Source organism: Chionomys nivalis, chromosome 12, assembly GCF_950005125.1.
Source record: "Chionomys nivalis chromosome 12, mChiNiv1.1, whole genome shotgun sequence".
NCBI lineage: Eukaryota > Metazoa > Chordata > Mammalia > Rodentia > Cricetidae > Chionomys > Chionomys nivalis.
The window spans coordinates 38618596-38641831 of NC_080097.1; the positions used below are offsets into that span (position 1 = coordinate 38618596).

The following is a 23236-nucleotide window of genomic DNA, read 5'->3' on the forward strand; positions in this document are numbered from 1 at the left end:
AAAGAAGAGACACAGTTGACGCTGGGAGATTAGATGGGCTGTCCGTGCGCAGTCATTGTGTGGCTAAATTGTCTGCATATGCAACCTGTTTGCTAAATGTACGATACATTTGCATCTAAATGACCCATAATTTATTTGATTCTGCTCGCGAAAGTGCAACGCAGACGCCCCCTCCTCCTCTTGGGCTGGGAGAAGCGTCGGTTGGCCTCTCCTCTGTTATTGCTTCTGCGGCGCTATTATCTGACAAGGTTCCGGGGAAAGAGTACAGGAATCTATTAGTGAGAACCCATCTCCATTATGAGCTGAGATTTGAGTGAGCAGGCAGAGGAATCTTTCATTATGTGCAGCGTTTGGTCTCCAGGTCTCGGGGCCACACTTATAAAAGTAATAAGAAAATAAGAAAAAAGCTGAAGCTGGTACGGAGAGCCCATTGCGCTCCCCCCGCCCCTGCCCTTACAGCCACCACTATCTCAGCAATGTGGCTTTGTTTGCATGAGGCAGACCAGTGTGAGATGTCAATTACCGCGTCCTGGCTGCCTTCTGTGAGGACGCTGGCTCCCGTTCCAACACTGGGATGGGGAGTTATAGTGCACACACTGCTGTCGGGGTGGCTGACACCCCAAGGGCTTTTAACTGCTCACTGAGTACAAAGAGGTGTTAGGACCACACAGTTCACTCCCTTTACAACCTCACTGCTAGGTTTTAGTTGTTTGGAAGTAAATTTCTAGCAAAAAAAGACACATCAGCGTTAAATACTCTGCAAGGCTGACTGATTGAAACTTCAATGAGGGCCTAGAGAGAAGATTTAGTGGTTAAGAGAGCCTCCTGCTTTTCCAGGGGACCGGAGCTCAGTTCTCAACACCCACATCAGGTGGCCTGGAACTCTAGCTTTGGGAGTTCCAGTGCCTTCCTCTGGCCTCTGTGCGTGCACACACACACACACACACACACACACACACACACATCTATGTAAAAAAAGAAAAACAACTTTACTGATGGCAGCAAGCTAGGATGTTGCAGGCTGGGAGCTGTAGTGATATTTTGTGTTTTAATAAATAAAGCTTGCTTGAAGATCCGAGTGCAGAGCTAAGCTACTAGAGGCCAGGGAGTGGTGGCACACATGTTTAATCCTAGGACTCAAGGTCACCCTGGGTTGAATCTGTCTAAAAAGAGAAACTCACACAAAGGTGCTCCCAGTACTCAGGAATCGCACGCTTTTATCCCAGCACTAGGGACGTGGAGACAGGAGTGATATGGCTGGGCAGAGAGAGGAGTACAAGGCAGAAAGAGGTAAGAGCTTACTGCAGTCTGAGGTTTGGTGGAGGGCATTGCAGCCCGCAGTCACACCGAGGACAGAGTCACCGCTTTGTTTGTCTGAGCCCTGGTAGAGATAAGATCTCTCTAGTGGCTCGGCTGCTTTGCTTTTTTGATCTTCAGCCTGAACCCCAATATCTGTCTCTGGGTTTTTATTATTCATGCTACAGGTAGCCAAACCATCTTGAGCTCTTTAGCCCTCAAAATAGCTATTACCGGTGTGTTTCTGTGTGTGACCTGATGTCCTTGAGACTATTATGTAAATCTTGTTGGTATGTATACACAGGTCACTAGCTTCCTCCAATCCGAAGTAAGAACACAGCGATGGCATTGCTGGTGGTTGTGGCATTGCTAAGGGTGTTGGCATTGCTAGCAGTGATGGCGTTGGTATTGGTTATGACATGGCTACAGCAGCGATGGCATTGCTAGTGGTGATGGTGTTGGTAGCAGCGATGGCATTGCTAGCAGCGATGACCTTGCTAGGGGCTTTCTTCTAGCTGTGCTTCCCTTGTGTCTGGTACTGCAAAGCTGGGCCTTTTTTATGATCTCCTTTCGTGAAATTTGTGATGTTCTATTCTTTTAAAGGGTTCCAGGCGGATGGCGTGTCTTGACTTAAGAAAGTTCAATATATTAAATCCAGTTTCACAGAGAAGAAATATGGGAGAGCGGTTATTCACTTTGTGAAAGGATTCACGGCGGGATGCTGAGGGTGATAAATATTATATGTGTACTTAGTGTGTGATTTAGTTCACTGTTTCCAGAATATGTCCGTGGGCAGAATGTTGTGTAGTTACTTACAGGGTCTTGGCGCTTTCGTCCTTAGATTCCTCGGCCTTTGCTTCCCAGCTCACAGGGACACATGTCTCCATGACAGTTGCTTCTAAGTTTTTTCTTTTTTTCCTTTTTTTGCTGGAACTCTGGGGTCTCATTCTTTACTGTAGTCTCCTATTGGTTGCTTTTCTTCTCACTGTAAGCAACATACCCAACAGAAGGACTTAAGAGAGGAAAGGTTGGTTGGGGCTAACTGTTTCAGGGGATGTAATTATCGTGGTGGTGGGAAGTATGGCCTCTGGGACAGTTGCATCCATAGGAGAGGAAGAGTGAGGAGGGGGTTCTCACATCTAGCACATCAGGAAGCAGAGAGCTCAGGTAGCAGAAGGAGTGACTCTACTAGCCTCCTGCTAACTAGGACACACATCCTAAAGGTTGTATAACCCCCATAACAGCGCACCAGTTAGAGACCGAGGGTCCAAACACAGTCGTCCATGGGGGAAATTTCATTCTCCACACAGCACAGTGTGAACTGGCCACAGTGTGAGCTGGCCAATCCGAATTCAGTCCCCTCTTGGTTTGACTTCCTGAGCTAGAGCTGGAAAGTGAGGGTTTACATTCTCTAATTTCCCTGGTATTTAGGACTTTATTTCTTTTTTCATCAGGCATGCTGGCAGAGATAGTAGCCTCTTCTGAGGTGTCTGGAACGACTGGTCCACTTTACTGTCAGCAGGAGTGCACACTTCGACTCTGTTGCCTGCAGTGGCCAGAAGAGTTTCACGACTCATTTAGGGGGGTACCTCAACTCAACTAAAACCAGATCCTTGGCTTCACTGCAGTAAAGGATTTCAGGACAAGGCAGTAGGAAGCGGAACTGGACTCTAATAAAAGTCAAAGAGAACTGCTTAGGGAAAAAATAGGGAACTTCGGAGGCGTGGGTGTGGCCTTCCAAGAAAAGTTCCAGATGATTTAAAGACTTTTTAGCCGGGCGATGGTGGCGCACGCCTTTAATCCCAGCACTCGGGAGACAGAGGCAGGCGGATCTCTGTGAGTTCGAGACCAGCCTGGTCTACAGAGCTAGTTCCAGGACAGGCTCCAAAGCCACAGAGAAACCCTGTCTCGAAAAACCAAAAAAAAAAAAAAAAAAAAAAAAAAAAGACCTTTTAAACATATACGTTAAGCACGGGGGTTAAAGAAAGAATGATGCTCACAGTGGAAAAGAGACAGAGCCAAGTATTGTTGGTGTTTGGTGAGAGCCACATCGTTTCTGCTCAGCCATGTGTGTGCTTGCTGTTGCCTCCAGATGTGTCTCAGCGTGCTGCTCGGACACACTTGCTTTGCCTTTCTTTTTGATGAATGAGATTGTAGGGTGACCGCAGAGCTGCCTTGGATGGAAGTATCTGATAAAACCAGGAGCACCATGGCTGGGCAAGGGGTGGAGGACATGATTGTTTGTTGTTTTGTTTCGTTTTTCTGTAAATGGGGTTTCTGATGTGAGTCCTGGAAAATCGAAGGTTTACAGTTGGGAAGGGAGAATCGGCTTATGCAAATGTTCTTATTTGAAAATACCTTCACACAGAAGGGTGCCACCTCTGTGTAGACAGTCAGGACAATCGGTACTGCAAACGCTGGCAGCTTTACTGGGGTTCTTGCTTCTCAGCAGGTGAAAGACTTCAACCAGAAGCTAGTTCTTTTTCCTTCCTATGCCCCCATAAATTTCACCATTTTTCTGTCTATCCTGCCTCACCAACCATCATGGCATCTAGCACAGAAGGCGACAGCCATTGTATTTTTGTTAGGAGAGTTATATATTGTAGCCCAGTGGGATTTTTTTTGTTTTGTTTTGTTTTTAGTCTATTTAGTCCCTGGAAGTAACTCTCTACTCCTGTAATACCCTGTAAATATTTTCTGCGCCACCTCTTCTTCCTCCTCCTCCTCTGCTTTTTCCTCTTCCTTCTTCTTCTGCTTTGAGACAGGGCCTCCCTGTGTAGTCCAGGCTGGTCTTGAACATGAAACCTTCCCCTCTCAGCCTCTTCTGTGCTAAAATTACAGGCATACACTAATGTCCCTGGTCTTAATATTGTGTTTTGATTCAACTAGCTGAAATGGGTTTTGTTGTTTGTAACCAGGGACTTTAGCCAGCATACCTTCCTTTTCGTGCCTGCCCAGGGGAGCACCCTCAGAAGGGCTGTCATCTTAGGAATCACTATGGTCATGACAGGCTGCCACCCCTCTCTAAGCTCTCCTGTTCTTTACTGCCCCAGTTTGGGCCTCGCCCCACTTGGCTAGCCAGCTGTGAAGGGAGAATTTTCCACAGAGATTACAATTCCTTTCACCTGCAGGGCCTTTCTACAAGAAATGAAAGCTTTTAGATTATCGTTCCATTTTTCCAGAAAATTGGGGTTTTACAGGGAAGGGGTTGATCCAGTCATGTTTTATCCTTTTCGATACTTTTTGATGTGCTGACACCTGGGGCTTACAGGCCTGGGGGATGCACTGTTCTTCCCGGATTAGCCAATGACTCAGCCGGAGCCCATGTCCAGTCCTTTTACCAACACTGTTGCCTGCCCTAAATCACCTGAAACTCTATAGTCCTGGATTCACTTCCCTCCCGTCTTTTTCAAACAGCCAACAGCAGCCTTGCTAGACACTAACTCTGCCTCCCCTGTTCCTCCAGCGGTAGCAACACAAAGGCTTTACCCAGGTTTCCCTCCCTCCTTCTGCCTCCTGATTGACCCTGATCTTTTCTGGGTGCCTTGGGGACAAGGGTTTTCCCTCAAACTGAAAGAATACGCTTTTCCCATAAAAGTTATTGTCTCTGTCTTGTATCTTATCATTCCCGATAAAGACAAACCCTGGATGCATCTTACACCATAGAAAGCGAAGCTGTTTGAGCACGCAGTATCATTTTCCAAAGATTTTAATCTTTTGCCGTAAGCTGAATTTCCCATCACAGAGCCCTGGTGGTCTGTCTTCTGCCTCGGGGAATTCGATCACAGGACTTCCCATCAATTGATGACCCTCACTGTTGTGAAAAAGACTTGCAGTGTTAGGGACACAGGTCACCCGTCAGCAGATTTAAGGTTCCCTTCATCAACTTTGAGCTCTTCTTTAGCGGTGGAACATTCAACCAGCAAGTTCCTCTTCAAGGCCTACCGGTTTAATGGGCCATCCTCTCCTCCTCGTCGTGCGATGCTGCATGATGTTGTTGGTTGTCAGTTGTCCACAAATCTTTCATGTTTCTATGTGTTTGAGTAGAAATGACTAATTGTTCCAGAACCGCCTTTAATTTTTGAAAGCAGTTTGCTTGTTTATTGTTATGTATGTGCTATATACATGTGTGTGGTACATTCAAGTGTATGCACATGTATGTGCAGATCCATGCGTGTGTGGAAACCAGAAGTAGGCATAGCGTATCTTTCTCTGTTGCTCTTGACCTTATGTTTCTGAGATGGAGGTCTTTCTCTGGAGTTCAGGTCTTGGCTGGCCTTCCTGGTTAGCAAGCACCCAGGATCCACCTGTCTCTGTACGCCCCAGCTCTGGGGTCATAGGGTATGCTGCCACACCTGGTCTTTATGTGGATACTGGGAACTCAAAAGCAGGCCCGTGTACTTTACCCACTGAGTCATCTCCCCAGCTGTGTTTTCAGCCATGTGTATCTAAGCCCAGTGACAGTGACTCTGTCTGGACCAGATTCATTTGCAAAGACAGCTGGCTCCTCAGAGGGATTTGCTTACATTCCGGGGTGCTCACATTTCTCTCCACTCTCTCTTCCTTCAGAAGAGGGGATGGGCATGTTTGCTTGTAACTGATACATAAAGAAGAGTTCTCAGCCGGGCGGTGGTGGCGCATGCCTTTAATCCCAGCACTCGGGAGGCAGAGGCAGGCGGATCTCTGGGAGTTCGAGGCCAGCCTGGTCTACAAGAGCTAGTTCCAGGACAGGCTCCAAAGCTACAGAGAAACCCTGTCTCGAAAAACCAAAAAGAAGAAGAAGAAGAAGAAGAAGAAGAAGAAGAGGAGGAGGAGGAGGAGGAGGAGGAGGAGGAGGAAGAGGAAGAAGAAGAAGAAGAAGAAGAAGAAGAAGAAGAAGAAGAAGAAGAAGAAGAAGAAGAAGAAGAAGAAGAAGAAGAGTTCTCCTCATCTCTGGGTGCTTTTTCACTGATGCACACGTATTGTGTGTGTGTGCAAAGCAGCTCCCAGACCCTGGCGCATTGTCTTACTGAATTGGGCGCTCAGAGACCCTGCCTCAAAATGTTCCCCTTGCTGTAAATAGTGAACATTTGTAAATAGTGAACATTTGGGTGCATTTTCTGCTTATTTGCCAGTCTACAGAGGCATGCCAACCAGCCCAGCTGCAGCAACTGTGAATTGGGAACCGCTGACGGGCTTGTATGTGTGAGCTGTGTGCTATGATCAACCTTGAGGCTGCTTGATTAGATGAAGGGCATTTGGTTGCCTCAAGTACACTAAGAAATTCCTGAGGGCAGGAATGACATCTTCTCTTCCCCTTCTGGTCCTCCTCTTTGCTACAATAGACACTCAGCGATGTTGTATTGCTCAAGCATTTCTCTTATCCCCAAATACCCTTCTTAATGGATCAAGAACATTGGGGACCACTTTCTACATTGAGAGCTCCCCTCTGCTTGAATGCTTCTGTGCCCACATCCACGTCCACAAACATGCACATTCAGTTATTTTATGTGTGTGTGTGTATGTGTGCACGCGCACCCCAAACAAACAAACAAGGACACGTTGGTCTTATTAAGATGCAGAAACAAGTACCACCCAACAGTATTTAACTTTCTAGTTGAAACAGGTTCATGACCTTACAGTCTTGCGGGCAGAAAAAAGGAGTCACACACTAGGCTCCCCGGATAAGGAGTGGAGTTAGGAAGAAGAATATAGATAGATAGCAATCTACTCTCGTAATAAAATGACGTCCCTTCAGTATCGAGAGCCAAACCCAGGGCTTTGTTGTGCTTGTTAGATAAGTGCTCTATTGCTAAGCTGTATCCCTAGCTTTAAACAGGGTTTGTTTTAAAGCTTTTGTGTCTTCTCCTACATTGGCCAGATTCAGCCAATAAAAAATGTAAGACGCCCAATTAAACTGGGATTTCAGATAAACGCTGAAGTGTAGCGACATTCTAAATGTTGCATGAGATATACTCAAGTTGTGCTGTTTATTGGAAATCCAGATTTAACCAGTTTCCTATGTATTGCTGAGCAATCCAAGTCCCTGCCTTCTCCGAAAGTTCTTTCCCCAACTCAGCAACACCCTCAGACAAGCCTTACACCCCCAGCGGGTGATGGTTTGTTTATTCTTTTCTATTGAGTTTGGGCAGGTACAGAGCTGCTGCTGAGGGAATATGGACAGACTTCCTGTGACCTTTATTGTGTTTTCAGTTAGATTTTGTCACTGTTCAAAGGAGACCAGGAGATGAAGCCAGTAGTGGTTTAGCCTTCTGCTGGGAAGCCTTTTGAGGTCTTTGGTTTCTGATTTGACTGTGTATCATGTTGAAAATCTGTTATTCTTTAATTATCTGGTGTGAAGGAGGATGAAGTAACTGAGGCAAAAGTCTTCCTAAAGTGGACTTGGGGGGCCACGGGAGCACAGCACTCATGGCTGCTCCCTCAGAATGAGGGAGCTGTAGAAAGACAATGACAACCAAAAGAAGACACCGAAAGATCCAGCTCAGCCTTCTTGGCCTCTATTGCCACTTCCTCCCCTGAAGTTGCCAGCCACCCAAGTCCCTGCCTAAGTACTCAGCTTTTGACTGTACTGATGCACAAACACAGCTTGTGGTTGGCATATCTTCACCTCTCACCTATAATCTCTATAAAACTTTCCTGTTCTGGCCTGGGAGAAAGACTTCTCTGGACCTTGATCTCTGGGATTGGAGAACCTACCCAGGAGTTGCTTTGCTCAATATGCCTGTTATTATAATTTTTCAGCTTGGTTTGATCAGGCTCACTGTGTCCGCAGAGAAACTTATTATTGGGGGGAGGGGAGAACCTGTTAATGGGGACCTGAAAATAGAAAGGAATCCCAAGCTCTAGAGTCTGCTTGAAGCCTCTGGTAGCTGAGAATCAAGAACTCTAGGAAAATTAGCAACACTTGCTGTTTGGTTACCTACAAGGAGGCAATGCTTTTTTTTTTTTTTAATTAGAGAAAATGATTGGCAATGCTATTTTATATAAAGATATTTCAAATAATGTTAAAATAGCAGTGGGCTGTGCTCCAGGCTTCAAAGCCAAAGGTCTTCTAATATGGCTTTGCCGTAAATGTTTCTTTCTACAGTGAGTAGAGGACAAGGAATGCCGCAAAGTCACTCCATGCCACATGCCTCCTGGGAGAGATTTATTGGGGGTGGGGGATGTACAAAAGGCTGTCTCTGAGTGAGGATGGAAAGGGAGCAGGCCGTGAAGGCGCAGGCTCTGTAAGGGTACAGTGCTCGCACCCAGGGGAAATACACAGTGGTGGAAATGTGTAGCGTTTGGTGGCTGGTGAAGTGTTCACTGGCACTGAGTTACTGAAGGTGGGCTGAGCAAGCACTTGGTTCTGGAATGTGGGTGGTTCTCGGTTTTCCAACACTTACTCCTAATGAGAACACGAGAAAGACACCAGCCAATTTAGGGGCAGAGACCTGAAAACCAGCAGATCCACTTCTTGTCCATGCCAACCAATTCTGTCCTGTCTAGAAGCCGGAAAGGTCCTTGGTTCTATCGGCAGTGCTGTCCTGACCAAAGTCTAGAAATGCCAAAATGTTAAATGAAGGGTGCTGCCGGTTCAACTTCCGTTCTAGCTTTTGTCTTTCAACTTTAATGAGCAAGGATGACTAGAAGCTATGGGAGAGCAGATGCCCTGGAACCTGTTCAAAACTCCAGTCTAGATACCCATCATGGACCCACCAACTCACATCCCCATACCTCCACCAAATAGAGCCTTATTAATTTAGAGCAGGCACCTCAGTCGCAGCCCTTTCCAGGAGCCCTCCTCTTCTGAAGCTGCACGGTGTGCTCCCTTTCTCCTTGAGCTCTCACCTGTAATAAAATTCCTTTCTGAGACTCACCCTTTCTTTGTTCACAAAATCCATTCTGGGTCTGCAAGACAGAGGATCCAAAAGTCTCTTGCCTGGTGTGGTTTTGGTGGCCATTGTACTCAGGGTCCTCTGATCACTCACCTCCCATGACTCCTTTTCCAGAGGTAAGCCTGATATTCTTTGGGAATCTTCCAAACAAAGCTATAAGTGTTCACACACTGAGAGCATTCCCTTACAACTCTGGTTGTCTATAATTTTATCTTTTCTGCTGTGAGCCTCTCATGCACCTGGTGGCCCCTCTAGGATCACATTTGACCTCTTTCCCAACTCCTTAAAGACAATAACTTCAAACCCCATCAGCCTCCTTAATATGGCTGTTATAAAGGCATGAAGCCCAGACTTGAGTGCGTCTTGGTCTCTCACAGAATGCATCTCTTTCCATTAATTCCTGTGCTTGAATCTCTGTGAATGTTTTCTTTCAATAAAGTCCTACTCTGGTGGCTGGGGAGATGGCTCAGTAAATAACTTGTTATGTCCGCACGGCAACTCCAGTTTGGGTCCCTAGCTCCTATGTCAAAAGCTGAGCATGCTGATAAGTGTCTATGATCCCAGCACTGGGAAGCAAGGGAGGGAACAGTAAGAGTGGACCTGCCAACCAGCCTGAAGTTCCTTTCTGCAGTGAAGGGTCTTCCTTCACCTGGGTGGGAGGCTTCTAAGGACCCCTTGGGTTACTGTAAGTAAGGCAGGGTTTATATGTGTTAATCTTGGGAATCCCACAACCTTGAGAAAATTTGAAACAAGCTTTAATTAAATACTGGCCAGGAAGATGGATTCTGGCCAGGTCCACTCTAGGTCCCCAGGAATGGCTGCAAGTATTGTCTTGGAGAGGTTTAAAAAGGCAAAAACATCAGGCTACTGTATTTCCCAACAGGACAAATCAGAGGCAAGGATACATCCTGACATATTTCCTGTCTACCTACCCCTGACCTACATCCAATCAGGGGCCAGCCTACATCCTATTGTATTTTCTGTCCATGGGTCTCCTGGATGCAATGGCTGCCACAGATCAAACACTTTCAGTGCATTTGGGTCAAAGTTGGGAGTAAAAGCATAAACAATAGCCTCCAGAGTTTAACTTCTGTTCTCACACGTGCTACTGTGTATCACCTTCTATGGCTGATAAAAACTACAAAAAGAGAATTAGATAAAATCCATCCTCCTGAATGGGCCTTCCAAGCCTCTCATCAAATGTACTTAAGGACTAACCAGTCAGAATGGATTTGTAATTTAGGAAGTCTTACCAATCAGTCAATTGTCTCCCAAAACAACATTGGTGGAAATCTATCAAAATGAGAACTCCTCCTGTGAGCTTATTTTCTGGAACATTCTCTGTGGTACCCTGATACAGTATGCTAGAATTACAATCCCTGTTTTTCCAACTGAATATCATTTCCTTTGACCTCAGTGTTGGATCTAAAAATTGAGAAATGTCCATCTCCTATGTGTTAATGGACATTGAATTGGTACCTGGGAAGAGGCAGAGAGAAGGGAAGAGTCAATTACCTTCTAACTGGGTGGTAGTCAAAGCCCCCAACCTAGATACTTAATGGATGCTTTTCCCACTGCCCCCCACCCCCTCCTTGCAGAGCAAATGCCAGTGTCCCATCTACCTCTATGCTATCGGGGAGTGGTATGGTGATTTCTTTCTCTGCTGTTTCTAGGCAGAGCTTACGTGGGGTTTAGTTCTGAGCTGTTGGAGGAAGGAACACAATAATTCACATCGCCCAGGGGAGGCCCCCAATGGCAACCCTGTTCAGGCGGCCTGGGATTTTCAGGGTAAATAACTGCATCCCAGGGGATTTGCTGGGAACCTTCTGGTGAGGATAGGACAGAGATTTAAATACAAATTCCCATCTCTGTGTCCCCCAGACAGGGATTTGAAGGATAAACCCTTCTGCTCAGAGGAAGATTTACACAGTTGCAGTCACTTCGCTGGGGACTGTGTCTGTGTGACAGCTGGCACTGGAACTGCTCTACACTGGTTCATCCATCCATCCTGGCTGATAAGCTGTCGCACCCCTATTGGTCTGTGCAGGCCATTCACTCCTCTGTCTGCCCCCCTTCAGCTGTCACCCCTCCCCCCAATGGCAAGAGCAGAGTCCTCTATAACCCTGGATGACAGACCACTTCGGTTGGGTTGGAGCCCTGGTTATGTCTTGATTTGCCATCCGAATGCAGCCTGGGCCCTAGCCAGTCACCTCTTCTCGGACTTCCCCTCCTCTTACAGAGTCACCAGCTGGTCTCTCCAGGGGACTTCGCTGTTTTCTGTGTTTCCTGTGCCCCATTTTTCTCACTGAACCCTGGCTTTGGCTTTCAGAGCTCCTAGGAGAGAGCATTAACAATCGGAGCCCTGGGCTTCACTCTGGCCCTCTTGAATCAGAACTACAGGTTCCGGGGGCCTGGAAATTGCGGTCTCCAGGTAATTAATAGTTCAGTAACCCCTAGATGCAGTTGAGATGGGCCTCCCTCTAATGGCTGATTTTTGGAAAGGATCCCTTTCCACCTTCGTTTAGGGGACACTCTGTCCCCACGATTGAGCAACACTAGTGTATGTGTTTGAGGATATGACGAGAAACAAAACAAGTACCTGGGCTTCTGTGAGGTGCAAAACAGTCAACAGTCAATGGCATGGCTTGAAGGGTACCCCAGCTCATGAATATTCATGTTAGCCTTCTGGTCACTTTTGATCATTCAGATCAATTCTCTCTCTCTCTCTCTCTCCTTTTATGAGAGCAGAAAACAGGTTCTCGGTGTAAGATGGTAGGAAGATTGAGGTTTAAATGAATTGACAGGCAATAGGATTAGAACCATGCTCAATTCTGATCTTGGGAGTAACTAACAGTGGCCTGGAATTAAAGAATTAAACCATGAAGGCTTCTTTGACAAGTGATCTGATAGACCCAGGAGAAAATTTCAGAGACTGCGCTGTCAGGCAGAGGCAGGGGACAGCTGAGATAAGGGGTTCTGGGAGGCCAGGGCCAGGGGCGAAGCCCTTCTCTTTCTTTATGATGCAGGGAGAGAGGCAGTGGTCCTGCCTCTCAGGACAGCGGGAGGCTCTGAGATAGGACCGGAGACAAGGGAGCTGTCACAGTTCCAATTCACCACGGCTAGCGTTTTCTTCCTTCCATTCAATTAATGCTTTAACTGGAGGCACACATGAAAGGGGCAGGAGATAATGAAACAGAAGGCAAACATGACAGTCCGTGAATCTCTGGGTATTGCCCTCTCTCCATTGTTTTCCATTGCTGCCCCTTATATTGCAGGGAACACACCAGCAACAAGAATGAGCAGATTCCAAAGGGCTCAAAAAACAATGGTATCAAATGCGGTTTAGTGGCTTTTCCGTGGGGGAAGGGATGGAGAGACAATAACATTCTGGTTTGCTATGGCTTCTTGTCTGTGACATCCTAGGAAAAGCTAGAAGATTCTATATATGTCAATCGGAGTGAGGTGTCTTTGGATGTCTATTCCCTTTCTTATCTCCATTCTCCAAACAAGGTTTTAAAAGGGCAGGGGATGTTTCCGGTGCACTGAAAATGAAGTATTTCCACACACTGTGAGAAAGACAATCTAGAGCCTACCTAGGTAACTACTGTGTTCTGCTGATCGCATGTGCTGTCTCCTGGAGCTCTTTGCAGGGGAATTTCTTCAGTTGCCCATTGAAGGAAATCTTCAAAACAAATAATCAGAAATTTGACAATCTGACTAGCAAACATCACTTTTGATATCAGAGTTGGATTTAAATCAGAGCCTGTGACTCCCTACCCTCCTTCTTCTAGATGTTGGGTCCAATTTGTAGCCTTGGAAAGCCTCACAATTTCTGTCACATCCCTTACACAGAAACCAATGGACTCAGAGGCACTGGCTCAAGTGTGTGTGTGTGTGTGCATGTTTGTACATGTTTGTGTGCATGCATGTGTGTGGTGGAAGTGGGGGTATGCATGTATGTATGATCATGTATGTATGTATGTATGTATGTATGTAGAGAATGAAGGATGATAGCAGTATGTGTCTCTGCCTTAATTTCTGGTTCAGAGTCTCTCATTGAACTTGGCTCTCACTCCTTCAGTAGACTCTCCGGTTAGGAAGCCCCAGGGGTCCTCCTCTTTCTGTCTCCCCGTTGCCAGGATCGCAGGCACACACTGCATCACCTGAGCTTTATGTGAGCACTGGGGACCTGAATTCTAGTCTTCACGCACACTCGACAAGCCCTTTACTGACCAAGTCATCTCCCCAGCCCCCTGAGTCATTCTTCACCTCAGAGTATCTGCCTGCTTCCAGGCACAGGGCTTCCAAGGTCCAGCGTGACTTCTGTGACAGTGGGAGCCATGCCCTCTCTGGCAGACTCCTTGCTGGGCTGCATGAAGTAAAGCATCCAGAGCAGGAAGGAAGGTGCTGGGCTCTGTCTTTCCCACGACAGCCCCTTCCCTGTTGCCTTCTCTGCCCCTTGATTCACAACAAATCGGAGTCTCACTTTCCTTCCTTGGCAACACATTGTATGTGATATTCGAAACCACTACTTATTATGTCCTTCTCAAATGTTGGATGTTTCCAATCTCTAGTTCCAAAGTAAAGCATTTCTTTCGAGACCATTTTGACCTATAGGTCAGGAAGAAGGAGGGAGGGGAACCTATGAGAGAAAGTGATGGAGGTGATGCCATTTTATAGAACTTGGTTTTGCTTTTAGATTAGTGTTACCAATAGGCTGGTTTTGTGGGCCACGGTTCTCTATGAGAGCCATTAGAAAGAATTTTGCACAGTAGTTTAGGTCAGGGTAGGGTGGGGAGCAGTTTTGAAGGGTGTCCTGGGCAAGAAGTACTCTTGGAACCCTCAGGGTCTCGTCCCCAGAAGCATTGAATTCCTGAACAGTTGGCTGACCTTCATCTGTTTACTCACCAAGAACTCCTCCTTCCAGAGTCCTTTCTCCCCACCCTGTATGCATCAGCACTATTTAGACTGTGCAGTGATGGGAAAGGCTTATAGTATTTGCCAATGGCTGTAGTGTAAATCCTTCCATCCTGGCTAATTGTGAGCTATCACCATAGACATGCTGAGCTGGAAGGCAGGTGGTGGTGCATCATTGTGAGCTTGATCCTTGCAGATGTGAGGCAAATGTCACACAAAATAACACGTGGTGAAAGAATCAGGAAGCCTGAATGTTATGCTCATTCTAAATAGAATTTATTCTATTGTAAGATTATATATAAGTTAATTTTCCAGTGATGGTTGTAATAACTGACCTACAAAATTCTAAAAATGTAACCGTGTGAAATACAAGTCAGCTGCTGAGCTGGAAGAGAAGGAGACGAAAAGAAGAGAAAGGATACATTTAGTGCTGAAGTACAAAAGCAGGGTTTCTATGCCCTTCAGACTTTATGACTGGGTCCTTCTGAGACTCTGGAACACGAGGTGCTAGAAAAGACACAGGTGAGGCTGGTTAGAAGCCTGGCTATGGAGCCAGCTTTCCTAGTTGCTAACTGCAGTTTCTCGTCTATCTCAGCACACAGCAGCAGCTTCACGGGGCTGTTTTGAAGATTATGTGGATAATATATTCCAAGTACTTATCCCCTTGGGTCAATATATAGGGAACTTTCAGTTGGCAGCCACCACAAAGTCTACTGGGACAACTATCCTGTTCCATTTCTAAATGTTCCCCACCCCGCAGAAATGTTAGCTATGTTCCAGGCACAGGCTCACTGCGTACTTGCTGTTAGGAACGATATTCATTGTATTGCTAAACCTCCACCAGTCATTCATTTAGGCTCAGACTCAAGGAGAGGCATGCTTCTCTTTAAACACCTTCTAAACAAACTGCTCACAGCTGCCAATTCAAATACAGACAGCTCGTGTCTCTTAAGTGCTCCTGTCTGTCTGCCTACACCCTCTATTAAAACACAAACACTCCTCAGAGAGTAAGTATCACTAAGCTGAGTGTTTCGGCCTGAATGAGACAACCACGTTCCAGAATCTATGAACAAGGGGCGTGAGAGTGGGCGACGGAGGCCAAAGGACACTGGGCCCCTGAGACCTCCATGTGCCTCGTCCTTCCCACCTCCCCGGGAGCAGTGGACTTCCACAATGCTAAGACGCCACTAAAAGCGGATTTCCCTCCAGCCTTTCCCTGTGGATTCTCCTTCTCACCCATTCAGTTTTTAAGTATCCAATCCACTGCTGAAGCAAGACCCTCCTGAACAGTGTGGGTGGGGGCGAGGGCAGGGAGTCATCTTTCTATGGAGAATACAAAGTCTGAACTGGTAAAGTGGAGTTTTACTTGTGGTCTGACATGTGACCTTGAGAAGGTCACGGCATGCCTCTGAACCTGTGTATTGAGGAGAGTGATGGGCTTTATTCAGGGCTAAAGGAGGGAGCCTTTGGGTGATAAAAACACTCAAACATGGTTTGTTTTTTTCCTCTCTTCTGTTTCCAATGCACCGGTGTTAGCTTGTTAGTTTGCACCTTCGTCTTCTGTCCTTCACGCATGAGTGTGAAGAGAAAGGCCGTCCGTCTTGGGAGCACCATAGTTGGATGAAAAGAACACGTCTCCTAACCTTTCTTCTGGAGATTTCTAGGAACCGGCATTCAAGTCACTCGCTTGAATACAGTGTGCAGTTACGACAGCCGGAAGTCCTTCCTAGGTTGGCTCAGTAGCAAGATCAAGGCAATGCTGTGAGAACTCCGAGGCCTGCAAGCATTATATGTCATGTATTCTTCGTGAGGTGTTGTGTGTCTGTTGAGCTGGGACACTTAAGATGTTACAAATGACCCTCAGAAGCTAGGGGAGGAACTGTGCCTTCTGATGCCTTTAGACAGTTGGGGGGGTCCTGGGTAGCAGGAATGGGGCCCTACCAGTGGTCTCTCCAAGAACTGACACGCCAGCCTTGGGTCTAGGCGTGGTTGGAGGCTAAGAGCCTGGAGTCCACAGGACACAAGCTTCCTGATACCTCCCAGCTTCTTCTTCGTGATACTCTGTGAGCAAAGTGAATTTGCTCAGGCCCTGGATAGATGAAGCCTCGGTTCAGAGTCGCAGCGAGCAGCGAGGACTGGGTGACTGGGAAGAAAAGCTGTGTTTTCATAGTTCTATAAACGCATGCTTCGAGTGTGGCTCAGCAGGCAGCAAAAGCGGCTGGGAAAATCAACCCGTTTGGGAGGATGGGTAGTGTATTTTAAGATGAATTAGTTTTGGTGGAGAAAAGATAGCTATGGGCAGCCAGGACAATCTGCCTGAAACTCAGTGTTTGCTGAGAGGCCAGTCAGGCCCAGGTGTGCCTGAGGTCAGGGAGTGAGCCGGAGAAAGGCCCATACGGCCTTCTAGAGAGCTGTGCTGGTTTGGGGTGCCATGCTTTCCCCTAGCACCTGACAGTGACAGAAAGGACGCTGTGGACATGTGACCCCACTAGGAAGGCTTTAAGGTGTGCAACTAAGAACAGAAAGAAAGCAGAGCAAAGACCCCCACTTCCTTCCAGTGCAGGAAGGCCTTTCCCCAAAAGTTGATGCTTTGTCCTAATGGCAAAACAAGAGACAGTAACCTCTGGGGGGGGTGAAAATGTGGGGGGTAGGAGGGGTGAGGTCGAAGGTGGGTGAGGGATGGAGTGAGGGTAGGAGTGGGTGGGTGGGGTGTGGGGGTAGGGAACGGAGGGTGAGGTGAGGCAGGTTCCTGAGGTTCCCTTCTGCCTATGCCAAACTTACTCCTGAACAGCCATGTTTATGTGCTGGACAGGGCTACAGAGCACGTGAGTCAGTAAGGACAGAAAAGGGGAGGCCCAGAGTGTGTCACGGTGAGCTCTTCATGCTGGAGGTTCTAGTTGCTTCTTTCTAGGGTCCCCGTGTTTGATGATGGGTCTTATGCATACACCATCAAGAACAGAGTGGCTCTCTGTCTGATACAAAAAGGTGTGTGCATGTGTGTGTGTGTGGGGGGGGGAGTGATGGATTTATAATTTATGCATTTAAAGCGTCTTCTCTTGCTGAGGCAGGCGTGTTAGTGCCGCCTTTTTCCTTGCCATTCTTCTTCTGCATCATACCTATCCCGCTCTCCCCAGAGGCGAGGCGATTTTCAGAGGGGCACCAAGAACATCTGGGCTTTAATTGCAAAGCAAAGGGGAATGGCATGGCCAGGGAATGAGGCCAGAACCTGAAAAACAGAAGGGTTTGTATCCGATGGCTGACCCCAGCCCCGGATCAGGTGACCACTTCTGATCCAGAGTGCGCCTCTAGGTGACCCCACTGTTTGTGGAGGAAACCCTGTCCCTCATGCTCATGCAGCTTAGCTTTGACCCCAAGGCTCCTGGAAAGGTGGCAGTCACAGCTGGCTGCCTCCGCCATGACAAGTCAGGCTCTACCTGAAACGCCCGAAAAGAGAAGAAAGGAGCTGTTGGGAAGCCAAGTTTCCCGTTAGCCCCAGTGCCCCGCTTCTTGGCGTTCGCTCCCCGTGGAAGCAGTAGCGAAAGAGACTAGCGGTGGCCGGAAATAACTACTCTGGTAGAATCTTCCAAATGTTCTACCGAACTGTACCAACAACACACAGGACAGATTTCACACCAAGACCTTGACTCACAAATGTTTACATAACAGAATGCCCGTGGCCAATGAATACTAATACCACAAATTACCTGAGACGAAAAAGAAAGAAAAGAAGGAAGGAAGGGGGAATAAAAATGTCCTGATATCTGGAGGTCCAAGGTACACAGGCAGCGTGAGTATCCAGCGGCTCCCGGCCTCACATCTCGGTATCCGTGGCGCGGACCTCGGTTGCGGTGATGGCGATTCCAATGGCGAGGCTGCCGTTGTCAGAGAAGAGCTGGGCCAGTGAGGTGTTGAGAACCAGGCAGTCCCCATCAGTGATGACCGAATCCACACACTCCAGGACAGATCTCGGGGTGGCCTCCCATTTGAGACGCCTGTGGTTTCTGTTGAGCTCCAGGCGATAGGTGAAACAATCGGCCTGGGTGGGGGTCCCGATCAGCATCATGGTAGCAAAGAACTGGGGATGCCCTTCGTGTCGTTCCTGTTTCCTGAGCACCAGGAGGAAGTGGTGGCCGAGGCAGGAGTGCATGATGATCCAGTCGGCTGGCGCGGGGAGGTGCATGTCCGTGGCCAAGAAGACTATCTCGGCCCCTTGCAGGATGTCGATCCTGTGGATCTGGCGCAGGTGAGGCACCACCACCTCCAGGTGGCCTTCCCACTGGCAGGAGAAGAGTGGGCATAGGCAGGGTGTCACCTGAGCACTGTGCGTCCCTGCCTCCTGGTGGTTGAGGTGGCGGGGGCGGGCATGGTGGCACAGGTGGTTATGGTGACAGTGGTGGCGATGGTGGTGGGGAAGATGATGTGGGTGGAAGCTACCTTGCTCTGTGGAGTTCTGAGTGATGGCCCGTCTACTGGACACATACTAGAAGGAAAGAGAAGGGCATTAGTAGGGTGACAGATTTGTCTCTGGCGCCAAGTGTAGCTCTCCCGATATTCGAAGTGACAGTGAAGGCATGGAATGTTTCTCTCTCTCTCTCTCTCTCTCTCTCTCTCTCTCTCTCTCTCTCTCTCTCTCTCTCTCTCTCTCTCTCTCTCTCTTTGGCTTTTCCTGATAATACAGAGAAAATGAGGTGCCCAGCCCCAACGGATCCATCTATGACACAGCGGTACCCAAGACTCAGGCGACTTTGTGGAAGGGGACTGAAAACATTGTGAGAGCCAGAGGAGCAGGCATCTCCTGTGAGATCGTGTCCCCTAGAAATGACACGATTTTGCAACAACATGGCTATGTAAACAAGACCTGGAAAAGTACTCCATCAATAGTCATGCTAATATGGAATGGGAAATCTCATGGGGGGGGGGCTGTCCCTAGACAAAGAAATACAGGCAGCTAAGGAATGCTGGGTAGGCGAGAAACAGTTTCCTCCAGGGATGAGCCTACTAATTAGTTATACAATATCAAATGACTGGTCCTGAAACTGTGTGCATAACAAACAATGCTAAGCAGATTTAGCAGGTTGGAGTTATCTATTGATAGATAGATAGATAGATAGATAGATAGATAGATAGATAGATAGATAGATGATAGATAGGTAGATAGATAGATGATAGATAGGTAGATAGATAGATGATAGGTAGGTAGATAGACAGATGATAGGTAGGTAGGTAGGTAGATAGATGATAGGTAGGAAGGTAGATAGATAGGTAGGTAGGTAGATGATAGATATATAGATAGGTAGGTAGGAAGATAGGAAGGTAGGTAGGTAGACAGGTAGGTAGATAGACAGATGATAGATAGATAGATAGATAGATAGATGGTAGATAGATAGATGATAGATAGATAGATAGATAGATAGATAGATAGATAGATAGATTGAAGTAGCAATAACAATTAGAGAAAAAGAGGCCATGAATTTGAGAGGGGGCAAGGGGAGGTAGGGAAGTTTGGAAGGAAGAAAGGGAAGGGGAGAATGAAAACCTGTTAGAGAAATAATATCAATGAGGGGAGTGGCATGAGAGGGCTCAGGGGGTAAAGGCACGTGTCACCAAGCCTGATAACCTGAGTCCTATCCACAGAACCCACTTGGCAGAGGGAGGGAACAAATTTCCTCAAGATGTCTTCTGACCTTCCCACTCATACTATTATTCAGTACATGTACACACACACACACACACACACATACACACACACAAAACCAATTCTTTTAAATGAGGTGGAGAGATAGCTCAGCAGGTAAAGTGTTGGACCTGGATCCCCAGAACCCACATTTAAATAGCAAACAAACAAACTGGGGTTGGGTGGACACACTTGTAGTCCTGATATTGAGAAGATGGGGACAGTAACTGTAATTTTGCAACTGTTATGAGTCATGATGTAAATGTCTGTGTTCTCTGATGGTCTTAGGTGGTCCCTATAAAGGAATTGTGACCCAGAGGTTGAGAACCACTGCTTTAAAATATTTGGGAGGAGGTTCATGGGCTATATATGAAAATACTAGGCTATTTTATAGAAGGGATTTGAGCATCCAAGGATTTCAGCATCTGGAGGGGGAGGGGCTTCTGAAACCAAGCCCAGTGAGTCCTAACAGACGACCATATACAATGGGGCCCTGGAAGTTACTGGAGTGGGTAACTATTCTAGCTGGTGTGGGGTGACGTTACTCTGAGTAAAGATAAAGGTGGCTTCTCTAGCAAGAACAGAAGGTTCACCAGCAAGGAGAACATAAGGTCAGAGAAACCAGAAAGAGCACAGGATACATAGAAGTGCTGAGAACTTTCTTAGAAGCCACCCGGTCTAGTGCAGACGGAGAGTAGTGGGGTCATATTGCGAAGGTCTTCTAAGTCAAACTATGGCTGAAATGGCCCCCGTGCCCAGCAGGGGGTAGCAGGAGACTCAGGAGACTCTCTTGATAGCTTTAAGGGACCCCCTGTGGGTAGCATGGCATTTTTAAGCCAAGCAGTAAAGCCTGCTCCAAACTGGCATTCAGAATGGGGCCAGCAGATGGTCCCTACCCTGTCCCGCTATGGTACCCAAGCGATGGTCCTTCCACATAGTCTTTCTGGATGCTCGCTCTTGGTTTCATTTTCCACCACGACCAGCCATTTTTGTTTTTTAATTGCTGTGCCACCACATGGTAGATGAAGGTAATCAGAGGGGAAGCAAATGACTATGCAAATCGAGTCTGGCATCACGAGCTCACGGAGACCTGTGCGTGCACTCTCTGCACTCTGAGAAAGAACTAAAAATAAATGCACCCTTAATTCTTCATTTCTCCCCATTCCATCTTTTGATGCAAAATATGTTTCATTTAAATGATCCAGGGTGAGGGAGGTCACGGGTTCTGCTGGCAGGGAGAAGGGATTTGTTTAATTGGCAAAATGCTAATCATTTTTGGATGATGAATCCTAATCTTCCCATCTAATACAGTGGATGTGTGAGTAATTACTTTCCTTCACTAAACTGTTAATGCAACATTAGTGATTACACTAATTAAAACTAATGAACTCTTACCACTGATAAACCCTCCGTCAGGCAATGGATGGCATCCCTCCATTGGCCGTGTTTAACTTCCCATTTGGAAGAGAGGTTTTGAATTAACCTTTAGAGTAGGGCACAAAATTGGGTTTAGAAATGTTAGGCTTTATAGACTGGGTATAATTCTATCCCTAACCATTAGTGAGCCTACTTCCACCGATGGTGTAATTGAATTTTAAAACACATTTCTTAATTTGATCAGCCACACTCCTAGGCTTGGTAATGGCTGTCCTTTCTGAATCCTGATTTCAGGAGGGGACACCTGTCCTTGGAATTACCCGGGACCCTTTCCCCAGCTTCTGCTCCCTGTGGGCAGAAGGCTCACCCAGAGGGTTGCTTTTCCTTTCCACTCACCTCAAGGAACTGGGGCCACGCTACTTGAACAGAAAGAGGATTCTGTGCCCAGGTTTAAATGTTGCTCGGACGTTTGTTTGTGCTAGTTAGCGGAGGATTGAATCCTGGGAGAAGGGTCAGGTTCAATATTGCCAAGGCCTTTTATCCGGAGGGTGGAAGAACAAACAGGATGGGTGGCAGAACATATGGGGCAAATGTTAGAGGGTGGGGTAATGTCAAGTCCTGATCCCCAGTAAACAGGTCGGCCCAGAAGTGAGGGTAAATGTGACGTAGGGCTTTAGTGTTTAATCATTGTTTCTGAGAAAGATAGGCGGAGAGAAAAGCTAAACGTTTTCTAATTTGGTTTTCCTGCCTCTCTGCATCTTTCCCTCAAAACCTGTGAACACCAAAAGCCTGGGAAGACACGGAAACACTCCACCAATGGTTAAAAAGTGGGCTGAGGCCAGGTGTGGCAGTGTTCGCCTTAATTTTCCAGGAGGCAGATCTCTGAGTTCAAGGTTAGCCTGGGCACAGGCAAATTCCAAACAGACAGGGCTCTTACCTGAGAAACCACATTTTGAAAAACTAAAAATCAACCAACCAGACAAAACAACAAAACAATCCTCAGAGGTTAGGGTTAGGGCTAGAGATAAGAAGTCACAGTGAGGCTTCAGCACGGAGACAGGACGTCCTAATGTAGCTCTGCTCTCCCCGTTCCCTGAGATTCAGTTCTCAGCCTATTGACGGGGCAGAGTTTGGTGGTAAGTTTCTGTGGGCCTTATGGTCATGTCTGCATTCTTCGTTAAAATACTTCTGCATAGTGAGTAGGATCTAAATGCATACATTTTAACACCATACTCCAGTGGGGCTGTCATTGCCTGTTTCGGGAATTCACACCTCAGCATGATCACCTAACGTTTTATTGGAAAAGACCATACACCAGAGATAACGAGCACAATTGCCTCAATTGCTAGCTGTAGCTCTGATTCACACCAGATGCTGCTAATTAACACTTATGCATGGGTTCTCATTGGGGAAATTAGTGGCTTGTCAATCAATGGAACAGATGCTCAGAATGGACTCTGCGTGATGTGCGAGAGTCAAATAAAGAGAAGTCAGGCAAACTGAGTCTCTGAGTCTTTGGCGAATGGGTCCTGAAAGTTCCTTCTCTAAGCACTTGGTACCTGGCCTCTGAGACAGGACTTATGGTAGCTGGATACCCTCCTTTAAGAGTTCAGGTGTTACTTCACTGCATGCTGTAATTCTGGCATTTGGGAGGCTGAGGCAGGAGGATTGTCATGAGTTTGACATCAGCCTGTATAAGACCCTGGCTCAAAAAAAATTGTCAAGCTGCTTTGTAAATACTCATATTTAGAAGCATAGATTAATGTGTGCTCAGATGTGCTCCTTAGAGCAGGGAGGGGCAGTTAACGCAAAGACTCAGAGCTGGTCAAAGGGCAAAGGGTAAATGATGGTGGAAAGCTTGGCCCTAAATGGCGCAGCTCTGTCTCTCCCTTCTAGGCTCAGGCAACATTTCTGGTGGGTGGAAAGAATGTAAGTCAGAGGCTGGGAGATGGGCAGAAATACATCTTTTGGACACAACATGGCCAGTGCATTCATGAGCTCACCAAAGCTGTGGTTATTTGCCCAAGACCTGTACAAGACTGGTCCAGCCAACATTTCATCCTGGGTGGGGGTCTATGAGGTCCTATTCTTAACA

The 23236-nt window shown here is 47.1% G+C and overlaps 1 protein-coding gene across 2 annotated transcripts in view; it reads right to left on the bottom strand.

Moving 5' to 3' along the window:
- Window positions 1-14419: 14419 nt before the first annotated feature.
- Siah3 (siah E3 ubiquitin protein ligase family member 3) overlaps window positions 14420-23236 on the bottom strand; it is a 56543-nt gene continuing 47726 nt past the window's right edge. The window contains exons 2-3 of one of the 2 annotated variants that reach the window (XR_009058126.1): window positions 17795-18570; window positions 14420-14597 (exon numbers count right to left, since the gene is read on the bottom strand). Coding sequence is in view for 1 of the 2 variants with exons in the window: in XM_057786333.1 (XP_057642316.1) it covers window positions 17902-18570 (669 nt within the window). In the remaining variant the exon portion in view is untranslated. Of the gene's footprint in view, window positions 18571-23236 lie in introns of both variants that reach the window. The other variant, XM_057786333.1, reaches the window with a different exon arrangement.